Source organism: Oryx dammah, unplaced genomic scaffold (genome assembly GCF_014754425.2).
Source record: "Oryx dammah isolate SB20612 unplaced genomic scaffold, SCBI_Odam_1.1 HiC_scaffold_25, whole genome shotgun sequence".
NCBI classification, from domain to species: domain Eukaryota; kingdom Metazoa; phylum Chordata; class Mammalia; order Artiodactyla; family Bovidae; genus Oryx; species Oryx dammah.
Window position 1 is genome coordinate 37,408,457 of NW_024070209.1, and position 12,329 is coordinate 37,420,785.

The 12,329-nt window shown below is 36.9% G+C and overlaps 1 protein-coding gene across 4 annotated transcripts in view; it reads right to left on the reverse strand.

Annotated features, from left to right (window-relative positions):
* Positions 1 to 12,329, reverse strand: part of CCDC88A (coiled-coil domain containing 88A) — a 115,919-nt gene that overhangs the window by 76,330 nt on the left and 27,260 nt on the right. For all 4 annotated transcript variants that reach the window (XM_040224859.1, XM_040224858.1, XM_040224857.1 and 1 more), the window contains exons 3-4: positions 8,500 to 8,608; positions 1,267 to 1,336 (exon numbers count right to left, since the gene is read on the reverse strand). In XM_040224859.1, the coding sequence (XP_040080793.1) occupies positions 1,267 to 1,336; positions 8,500 to 8,608 (179 nt within the window). The remainder of the gene's footprint in view (positions 1 to 1,266; positions 1,337 to 8,499; positions 8,609 to 12,329) is intronic.

Below are 12,329 nucleotides of genomic sequence, written 5' to 3' on the forward strand. Positions count from 1 at the left end.
TCTTACATCTCTGTGTAGTCTTGTGGTCTCCAACCCTCACTAATTTGCCAACTTTAAGAATAATCAATAGCTCCATATTTTATAAGTCTTAACATTTTTACATCTATTTTGCATTAACTATTACATGATCCAGTAATCTGTTTATCACCCACCAAAACATAAGATCCTCCAGAACATAAACCATTTTCTTTATATTCCTGGTCCTTCTAACTTGGTTTAAGTAAATCCTAAATATATGTGGAATTGAAAACAATTCCATAATACATACAACACTTTTTCATTTTTTATTTGTATATTTAAACATTCCAGAATGTCTCAAAAGAGAACCTAACCTCCTAATTCACCTCCATGTAATTGGTAGTTTCCTCAACAAAACCAGCTGCTTGGATTTAGTTTTTATTTTGGTTTTATCTTTGTTTTGACTGAAGGTGGGAACTGGAAAAGATATACTTGATTTGGGTTACATGTAGCCTATAAGAATTAAGTCCTTTGTTGAAACTGTTAGGTAGCTGTTAATTTTCCCAATTGTTCAAAAATTAAAACCCTGAACATGTCACAATTAAAATCTGGTAAAGGGCAGGAACTTCGAAGAAAATAATTTAAATGATCTAAGAAACTATTTCTAATCTTTTTTCCACTCAAAAGTAGTTTAATATAAACTAGAAAATGTGTGTGCATGCTCAGTCATGTCCAGCTCTTTATCGCCCCATGGACTATAGCCTGCCAGGCTCCTCTGTCCATGGGATTCTCCAGGCAAGAATATTAGAGTGGGCTACCTTTCCTTCTCCAGGGCATCTTTCCCACCCAGTGATCAAACACTCATCTCTTACATCTCCAGCATTGACAGACATGTTCTTTACCACCAGCGCCACCTGGGAAGCCCAAAGCAAACACCCGAACAGAGTGAACAGAATCCTAGAAGTCACTTCAAAATCACTTCTTTTCAAAGCTTATATTTTTCTAAGCTTTTAACTACTGTACTTATCTTCCATACTTATCTTTAAGGCACTAAAAATCATCACAGAAAAGTATCAATTTGGTAGGGTCAGAAAAACACTGGACTCAGTAATGCTTGTCTGATTCTACTACAACTTACAAATATTCTGTTCATTTTCTCTATACAGAATGGATTATCACCTCCAATTCTCCCTACAGACTAACGAAAAACGTAGTGTGTTAATGGAAATAAGCAAGATCTTAGCATTATGACATTACACAAAGATGGTATTATATTTATTATCAAATTATGCTAATTTTAATACTTACCAGAAAAGGGATTTTTGCCAATGATTAAGACATTTGGCAATGACATCATGATCAACTGCTGCAAAGTCTCCTGTAAAAAGATAAACAAAGGTTGCCATATGAGTAAAGCTGACAGGGTTATTACTCAACAAGCTATAACTTACTATTTGCACATCTCTTGGGCATGCTATACCTACAATGCTGCTGCTACTAAGTCATTCCAGTTGTGTCCGACTCTGTGTGACCCCATAGATGGCAGCCCACCAGGCTCCCCCGTCCCTGGAATTCTCCAGGCAAGAACACTGGAGTGGGTTGCCATTTCCTTCTCCAAGGCATGAAAGTGGAAAGTGAAAGTGAAGTCACTCAGTCGTGTCCGACTCTTAGCAACCCCATGGACTGCAGCCCACCAGACTCCTCTGTCCATGGGATTTTCCAGGCAAGGGTACTAGAGTGGGTGGCCACTGCCTTCTCTGATACCTACACTGGTATACTGCAATTAAAAAGTTTACAAAATGTGAAAAAAAGGTAACTAAAGTCGTAAATCTTTTGTAACTATAAGTTAATGACTTAAATAACTATAATTATAATATTAGATGTCCATAAAACAAAAATGTCCAAGTTGAACTGAATTTTAGGTATTAGATAATTAAACAAGCTTCTTCAATAAAAACTCAAGTATGTGTACTTATTGTTGTTTTGTTTTTTACTACTTCTAAGAGAACTAAAAAAATCAACTGATAGTAAAATTAAGAAAGCTAGTTAGTTCACTAAAAATCCTATCTTATGATCATTTCATAAAAGTGAATGATTCTTCCTCAGTGAATCATTATTTATCTCCTATCAAAAACAGATGTTTCACTCCCTTTGATTTCTGTCAAACTTTTTGTGACAAGAACATATACAAATTTTGATGGTAGAGAATGATTCAGAAAGAACTGAATGCTTCTGAATTACTCATTTTATTTATATACCCAAGATGCATCTTCTGTTCTTTGAGCAAATGAAAGAACACACCACGTCTATCATTACAACCACCAACAATGACACACTACAAAGGGTCTGGGAAGAACGAGACTACAGACTGATCACTGTAATGTGGTAATACTGAATCTTTGCAATATTAAATATTAATAAGTACTTAACTATTGGGCTTTCCTACACATTCAGACATACTAGCTGCTGAGGAATAATTTTTTGTTATTTCTTTCTGAATCATTCTTTACTTTAATACTATGACAAAGAAGCAAATAACCATGAAAACCTGATTTGTATCACTTTTAAAAAACTGTGATTTTCACTATAACTGTTTTCTTATAGTCAGAGAACAGCATGATATCAGAGGCTAGTTAGAATTGATCTTTTATCTATAATTTGTTACAGATATATACTAATTTTCTCAGTATTATATTCACTAGTTCTTAAAAAAACTAACACCAAAAATTTTTACATATTTAGCATATGCTGAACACAATAAAGAACACAGTTAAAATATTATGTGAATATTGTTAAGAATATTAAAAATAAGTGTCAAAAACTGCTACAATCACTTACTCCAACAGATGATACTGAGTTTGGGAGTATTTAATAAGTGAATTTTCAAGTTAAAAACAAGTTATCTCAAGATAAAATATGCTATAGCCAAGTATATAACAGCTAAATGGACTTAAATAAATGTCAAATTAATTGTAATTTTTAGTTTCCTTGTTCTTATTTTTTTCTCATTTTTTATGATTTTGTTGAGTATGTAGTTCTAGAATCCTTTTTGTTCTTTTAGAGAGAGAAATAAAACCCTGCACAACACTGAGAGAAAAGTAATTATTAACCTATAACTACATACCCAACAAAACTATCTTTTAAGAACAAGGATGACTAATAGATGGAGAAATATACCATGTTCATGGATCGGAAGAATCAATATAGTGAAATGAGTATACTACCCAAAGCAATTTACAAATTCAATGCAATCCCTATCAAGCTACCAGTGATATTTTTCACAGAACTAGAACAAATAATTTCAAGATTTGTATGGAAATACAGAAAACCTCGAATAGCCAAAGCAATCTTGAGAAAGAAGAATGGAACTGGAGGAATCAACCTGCCTGACTTCAGGCTCTACTACAAAGCCACAGTCATCAAGACAGTATGGTATTGGCACAAAGACAGAAATATAGATCAATGGAACAAAATAGAAAGCCCAGAGATAAATCCACACACATATGGACACCTTATCTTTGACAAAGGAGGCAAGAATATACAATGGAGTAAAGACAATCTCTTTAACAAGTGGTGCTGGGAAAACTGGTCAACCCCTTGTAAAAGAATGAAACTAGATCACTTTCTAACACCGCACACAAAGATAAACTCAAAATGGATTAAAGATCTAAATGTAAGACCAGAAACTATAAAACTCCTAGAGGAGAACATAGGCAAAACACTCTCCGACATAAACCACAGCAGGATCCTCTATGATCCACCTCCCAGAATTCTGGAAATAAAAGCAAAAATAAACAAATGGGACCTAATTAAAATTAAAAGCTTCTGCACAACAAAGGAAAATATAAGCAAAGTGAAAAGACAGCCTTCCGAATGGGAGAAAATAATAGCAAATGAAGCAACTGACAAACAACTAATCTCAAAAATATACAAGCAACTCCTGCAGCTCAATTCCAGAAAAATAAACGACCCAATCAAAAAATGGGCCAAAGAACTAAATAGACATTTCTCCAAAGAAGACATATGGATGGCTAACAAACACATGAAAAGATGCTCAACATCACTCATTATTAGAGAAATGCAAATCAAAACCACAATGAGGTACCACTTCACACCAGTCAGAATGTCTGTGATCCAAAAATCTGCAAGCAATAAATGCTGGAGAGGGTATGGAGAGAAGGGAACCCTCCTACACTGTTGGTGGGAATGCAAACTAGTACAGCCACTATGGAGAACAGTGTGGAGATTCCTTAAAAAATTGCAAACAGAACTGCCTTATGACCCAGCAATCCCACTGCTGGGCATACACACTGAGGAAACCAGAATTGAAAGAGACACATGTACCCCAATGTTCATCACAGCACTGTTTATAATAGCCAGGACATGGCCAGGACATGGAAACAACCTAGATGTCCATCAGCAGATGAATGGATAAGAAAGCTGTGGTACATATACACAATGGAGTATTACTTAGCCGTTAAAAAGAATACATTTGAATCAGTTCTAATGAGATGGATGAAACTGGAGCCGATTATACAGAGTGAAGTAAGCCAGAAAGAAAAACACCAATACAGTATACTAACACATATATATGGAATTTAGAAAGATGGCAATGATGACCTTGTATGCAGGACAGCAAAAAAGACACAGATGTATATAGCGGACTTTTGGACTCAGAGGGAGAGGGAGAGGGTGAGATGATTTGGGAGAATGGCATTGAAACATGTATAATATCATGTAAGAATCGAATTGCCAGTCTATGTCCGATGCAGGATACGGCATGCCTGGGGCTGGTACACGGGTATGACCCAGAGAGATGTTGTGGGGAGGGGGGTGGGAGGGGGGTTCATGTTTGGGAACGCATGTACACCCGTGGTGGATTCATGTCAATGTATGGCAAAACCAATACAGAATTGTAAAGTAAAATTAAAAGAAAAACAAACAAACAAACAAAAAAAAGAACAAGGATGAAAGAAATGCATTTTTAGACAAACACTGATAAACATTACTATCAACAAGCCTTTTCCACACAAACAACTAAAGGATGTACTTCAGGAAGAAAGTAATATCAGGGCAGACCTGAGATACAACAGAAAACATGTAGTGGAAAAAAAGGAAACTATGTGACTTGATCAAAAAGCACACTGACTTGATTTATTTAACAGTATGCTCAATATTTAATTAATGGGGTTTAAAAAGAACTAAAATACAAGACAAGAAGAGCTTAAAAACAATAGCAGGGAATGGCTGAAATAAGCCAAATTGGAAGTGGTCAAACAGGAGATGGCAAGAGTGAATGTCCACATTCTAGGAATCAGTGAACTAAGATGGACTGGAATGGGTGTATTTAACTCAGATGACCATTGTATCTACTACTGTGGCCAAGAATCCCTTAGAAGAAATGGATTAGCCATTATAGTCAACAAAAGAGTCAGAAATGCAGTACTTGGATGCAATCTCAAAAACGACAGAATGATCTCTGTTCGTTTCCAAGGCAAACCATTCAATATCACGGTGATCCAAGTCTATCCCTCAACCAGTAACGCTGAGGACGCTGAAGTTGAACGGTTCTATGAAGACCGACAAGACCTTCTGGAACTAACACTCAAAAAAGATGACCTTTTCATTATAGGGGACTGTAATGCAAAAGTAGGAAGTCAAGAAACACCTGGAGTAACAGGCAAATTTGGTCCTGAACTACAGAATGAAGTAGGGAAAAGCCTAAGAGAGTTCTGCCAAGAGAACGCACGGTCATAGCAAAGACTCCCTTCCAACAACACAAGAGAAGACTCTACACATGGATATCACCAAATGGTCCACACTGACGGACTATATTCTTTGCAGCCAAAGATGGAGAAGCTCTATACAGTCAGCAAAAACAAAACCGGGAGTTGACTATGGCTCAGATCATGAACTCCTTATCATCAAATTCAGACTTAAATTGAAGAAAGTGGGGAAAACCACTAGACCATTCAGGTATGACCTAAATCAAATCCCTTATGATTATACAGTGGAAGTGAGAAATAGGTTTAAGGGACTAGATCTAATAGACAGAATGACTGATGAACTGATGAAGGTTCGTGACGTTGTACAGGAGACAGGAATCAAGACCAACCCCAAGAAAAAGAAATTCAAAAAAGCAGAATGGCTGTCTGAGGAGCCCTTACAAATAGCTGTGAAAAGAAGAGAAGCAAAAAGCAAAGGAGAAAAGGAAAGATATACCCATTTGAATGCAGAGTTCCAAAGAATAGCAATGAGAGATAAGAAAGCCTTCATCAGTGATCAATGCAAAGAAATAGAGGAAAACAACAGAATGGGAAAGACTAGAGATCTCTTCAAGAAAATTAGAGATACCAAGGGAACATTTCATGCAAAGATGGGCTCAATAAAGGACAGAAATGGTATGGACCTAACAGAAGATATTAAGAAGAGGTAGCAAGAATACACAGAAGACCTGTACAAAAAAGATCTTCACGACCAAGATAGTCACGATGGTGTGATCACTCACCGAGAGCCAGACATACTGGAATGTGAAGTCAAGTGGGCCTTAAAAAGCATCACTACGAACAAAGCTAGTGGAGGTGATGGAATTCCAGTTGAGCTATTTCAACTCCTGAAAGATGATGCTGTGAAAGTGCTGCACTCAATATGCCAGCAAATTTGGAAAACTCAGCAGTGGCCACAGGACTGGAAAAGGTCAGTTTTCATTCCAGTCCCAAAGAAAGGCAATGCCAAAGAATGCTCAAACTACCGCACAATTGCACTCATCTCACATGCTAGTAAAGTAAAGCTCAAAATTGTCCAAGCTAGGCTTCAGCAATACGTGAACTGTGCACTTCCAGATGTTCAAGCTGGTTTTAGAAAAGGCAGAGGAACCAGAGATCAAATTGCCAACATCTGCTGGATCATGGAAAAAGCAAGAGAGTTCCAGAAAAACATCTATTTCTGCTTTATTGACTATGCCAAAACCTTTGACTGTGTGGATCACAATAAACTGTGGAAAATTCTGAAAGAGATGGGAATACCAGACCACCTAACTTGCCTCTTGAGAAATCTGTATGCAGGTCAGGAAGCAACAGTTAGAACTGGACAGGGAACAACAGACTGGTTCCAAATAGGAAAAGGAGTACGTCAAGGTTGTATATTGTTACCCTTCTTATTTAACTTATATGCAGAGTACATCATGAGAAATGCTGAGCTGGAGGAAGCACAAGCTGGAATCAAGATTGCCGGGAGAAATATCAATGACCTCAGATATGCAGATGACACCACCCTTATGGCAGAAAGTGAAGAGGAGCTAAAGAGCCTCTTGATGAAAGTGAAAGAGGAGAGTTAAAAGAGTTGGCTTAAAGCTCAACATTTGGAAAACTACGATGATAACATCCGGTCCCATCACTTCATGGGAAATAGATGGGGAAACAGTGGAAACAGTGGCTGACTTTATTTTTTGGGGCTCCAAAATCACTGCAGATGGTGACTGCAGCCATGAAGTTAAAAGACGCTTACTCCTTGGAAGGAAAGTTATGACCAACCTAGACAGCATATTAAAAAGCGGAGACATTACTTTGTCAACAATGGTCCATCTAGTCAAGGCTACGGTTTTTCCAGTGGTCATGTATGGATGTGAAAGTTGGACTGTGAAGAAAGCAGAGCACCTAAGAATTGATGCTTTTGAACTGTGGTGTTGGAGAAGACTGTTGAGAGTCTCTTGGACTGCAAGGAGATCCAACCAGTAAATCCTAAAGGAGATCAGTCCTGGGTGTTCATTGGAAGGACTGTTGCTAAAGCTGAAACTCCAATAATTTGGCTACCAGATGCGAAGAGCTGACTCACTGCAAAAGACCCTGATGCTGGGAAAGATTGAAGGCAGGAGGAGAAGGGAATGACAGAGGATGAGATGGTTGGATGGCATCAGTGACTCAATAGACATGGGTTTTGTGGACTCAAGGCGTTGGTGATGGACAGGGAGGCCTGGCGTGCTGCGGTTCATGGAGTCACAAAGAGTCGGACACTACTGAGCGACTAAACTGAACTGAACTGAACTTTGGTCAAAATACTATTGCATAAAAAGAGTAAGCTACTGATTACTTTTGGCCCTTGCTATGAAAAGAATAAAAGGTACAATTTCAAGAGCAGTTTCCAGAAAAAACCAACGTACGGTGAAAAATTTTAAACCAGTAGATAGAAAGACATGTAGAAACAATTATAAATGGTATAATTTCTCCAAAATAATAAAACAATGCTAAACTGATTTGCACCTAGTGTTTCACTATACAAATTATCAGGAAATTTAAAAAATCATAAAACAATAATTATTTGTAAATTTGATAATTGTGAAGTACATGTGTGAAGTACATGTTTGTATCTTTAACACTCCATAAGAAACAAACTGTGTTATGACTACTCTAACTGCAACAAATAGACCAATACCTGGCATATAATAAGCCTTTAGTATATATTAGGTAACTAATACAAAACAACACAAAAATGTGATTATGAAAGCAGTTATTAAAATATTAGATTAAAAAAAGAACTACTTACCTGGTAATAAAATTTTATCTGTCTCACCAAAATGGACAGATTATGAATTCTAAGTGAAGCATCATTGTTGACTTTTTTATTTACTCTCTGACTCTCTGATTTAGGATTACTGTAAGAAATAAAAAAAGGAATACTTTAAAAATTATATTGAAATATATCTATCAATTTATAGATGACTAAAAATAATCATATAATACATTTTTTCTATAAACAAACTGTGTATTCATCTTCATTGATAGATGATCCAAAAGGACACATGATTATTTTGACATGTATTCTGTAGTTTTAATTAATATAAATGTATCTGATATTTCACAGACAGTGGTAAAATATAAGTCAGATGTTGCACTTCATTCTCATTTTGTCTCTTAATTTTCCCTGAAATGAATAACACTTATTTTCTTTGAATATATATACTTCCACCACCCAAAATAAATCTATTTAAATCAATAATGTAAATTTGGACTAATAATCAATAAATGTTGTATCTTCTCAGTGGCAAATGAGGACTATACTTGAGCAGGGAATGTCCCAGAGAAATTAAATAGTGAAGTGATGACACAAGATATCACTTTCATCTTGGATAAACTCTGCAGATTTAATAAAAGCAAAGGAATGAATGATTATGAAGTAGCAGAAGCTGAAAAAGAATAAAAGATAGGACATGGTCAAGAAAGAAATTCAATGACACCAAAAGCAAAGGCAATAAAAGCAAAAATAAACAGGTGTGACTACATCATACTAAAAAGCTTCTGGACAGCAAAGGATACAGTAAAAGATGATAAGGTAAATAACTGAATGGGAGAAAATATGTACAAATCATTTATTTAACAGGGTTAATGTTCAAAGTATACAAAGTACTCATACACCTCACTAGTGAAAATGATTTTAAAATAGCCAGAGGAACTGAAGAGGCATTAAAAAAAAAAACAAAAAAAAACACCATACAGATGGTCAATGAGTATATGAAAAGGTGTTCAACATCACAAGAATCAGGAAAATGCAAATCAGAACTACAAAAAAGCACTACCTCATACCTGTTGGAATCACAGTTATTAAAAGACAAGGGATAAGGGTAGGTGAGGATGAGGAGAAAATGACCCCTTGTGCACTGCTGTTGAGAATACACTGGTGCAACCACTGTGAAAGTTTCTCAGTAACTTAAAAACAGAACTACCATATGATCCAGCAACCCCATTTCTGGGTATAAAAACCAAAGGAATAAAGACAAGATCTCAAAGAGATAATGGTGCTCCCATATTCACTGCAGCATTATTTACAACAGCCAAGACATAGAAACAACCCAAATGTCCTACAACAGATAAGTGGGTTAAAAATATATAAAATACACACACAGACACATACAGGTACATACAGATAAGAGGGGCTTCCCAAGTTGTACTAGTGGTAAAGAGCATGCCTGCCAATGCAGGAGACTTAAGAGACACAGGTTCAATCCATGGGTCAGGAAGATCCCCTGGAGGAGGTCACGGCATCCCACTCCAGTATTCTTGCCAGGGGAATCCCAAGGACAGAGGAGCCTGGTGGGCTATGGTCCACATGGTCACAAAGAGTTGGACAAGACTGAGGTGACTTAGCATGCACACAGACAGAATATTATGCAGACATGAGAAAAAAGGAAATCTTGCCATTTGTGAAAATACAGATGAAATTTGAAGCGGTCATGGAAAAATACTGTATGTTCTTCTTTATACGTGAAACATAAAAAAAAAAGTCAAACTCACACAGAGTGAAATAAGTCAGAAAGAGAAACACAAATCCACATATATATGGAATTTAGAAAGACAGTAACAATGATCCTACATGCAGGGCAGCAAAAGAGACACAGATGTAAAGAACAGACTTTTGGACTCTGTGGGAGAAGGCGAGGGTGGGATGATTTGAGAGAATAACACTGGAACGTTATGTAAAATAGATGACCAGTGCCAAGTTCGATGCATGAAACAGGGCACCCAAAGCCAGTGCTCTGGGACAATCTGGAAGGACAGGGTGGGGAGGGAGGTTCGCGCAGGGCTCGGGATCGGGGGACACAGGTATACCCGTGGCTGACTCATGTCGATGTATGGCAAAAACCTTCACAATAAAGTAATTATCCTCCAATTAAAATAAATAAAATAATTTTTAAAAGAATGTCAGATTCATAGAAATAGTAGAAAAACACTTGCCAGCATCTGGGGATGGGAGAGTTGGGTGGAAAGAGGGAGAGGTTGGTAAAAAGGTTAAAATTTTAGCTATAAGATGAATAAGGCCTGAAGATATAGTGAAAAACATGGTAACCACTATATTAAATAATTGAAATTTGCTAAGAGTGTGGAACTTAAATGTTCTGACACACAGTTAAAAATGTGAGGTGATGGATGTATTACTTAATTAGATGGTGGGAATTCATTCACATGTACACATACATAAAGCCACCACTATGTACACTTTAAATACAATTTTGTCAACTGTATGTCAATAAAGGTGAAGAAAATAAAAATTTTTTAAGTTTTTTTTTTAAAGAATAGGAAATTTAAGTAAATACCAGAACATTAGCAAAGATCTAGTTAATCATTAGGACAAGGAGGTCAAGCTAGAAAAAGACATTGCCAGGTGAAACGTCTGTATGCAAGGGCTGAGTGCGTAATATCATAAAGCAGGAATCTCAGAAGTTGCTGGGACAGAGTACTAACCCATGATTACAGACTCTAAGTGCAGGTACCTCCACACGAGAATGCAGAGAAGACTGACACTTACCCAATAGAGAATAGGAACTGAATGGACACTTCTCATTCCTTAATCCCTCCCTTTTTTACACAGTCTATTGTACCTGATGCCTTCAGTTCCTTCCCTAGACAGCACTCTATGGTGCTTTATTTCAGCAATTATTTTGTGCGTTACATTTATCAGTATTTACCATATCAGAAAATGAAACAGAAAATTTCACGTTTGTTTACTTATTGACTCATTAAAAAAAAAAAAAAAAACCCATTACATGCTTATAAACACCAAACCAAAAAAATTTTTATTGAGAGGACTGGCTCTGTTTTACTATTTTTAAATATCTCTTTAATATCTACCTTAATGTTAAAAAAAGGGGAGGGCTAATGTTCATCTTTGCTTCTGCATTCCATCTACTGTTTGTGTTATTTTGGTTCATGTATATGAAGAAATAAGGGGCTCCCCCAGTGGCTCAGTGGTAAAGAATTCACCTGTCAAAGCAGGAGACATGGGTTCGATCCCTGGTACGGGAAGATCCCACATGCTGCAGAGCAACTAAGCCCATGTGCCACAACTACTGAGCTTGCACTCTAGAGCCCTGGAATTGCAACTGCTGAGTGCATGTGCTGCAACCACTGCAGCCCATGTGCCTGGAGCCCATGCTCTGCAACAAGAGAAACCAAGACAGTAAGAAGCCCACACACCATGAGTTGCAGCTGCTCACTGCAACTAGAGAAAAGTCCATGCAGCACCAAAGACCCAGCACAGCCAAAAATAAATCAATAAAAAATTATATATATATATATATATATATATATAAAGAAACCAGCCTCACATAGACATTTAGTTAAAAGTAGACAGAGCCTATGGACTCTCTGAAAGGACCCTCAAACTATACTGTGAGAACTGCTGCTTTACTTCAACTATTCTCTTGCCAGCACTCTCAACACTAATCTTGTTTTTTATCACATTCACACTGTCAATCCCTGATACTGGATCAGCTCAACTGTGTACACTGAGATTGCCCATAGTACTAGATGAGAAAATAATACAATTAAAACTCAGCTAAAACATCATATAGGTAGCAACAGCATCAAATTTGCCCTTTG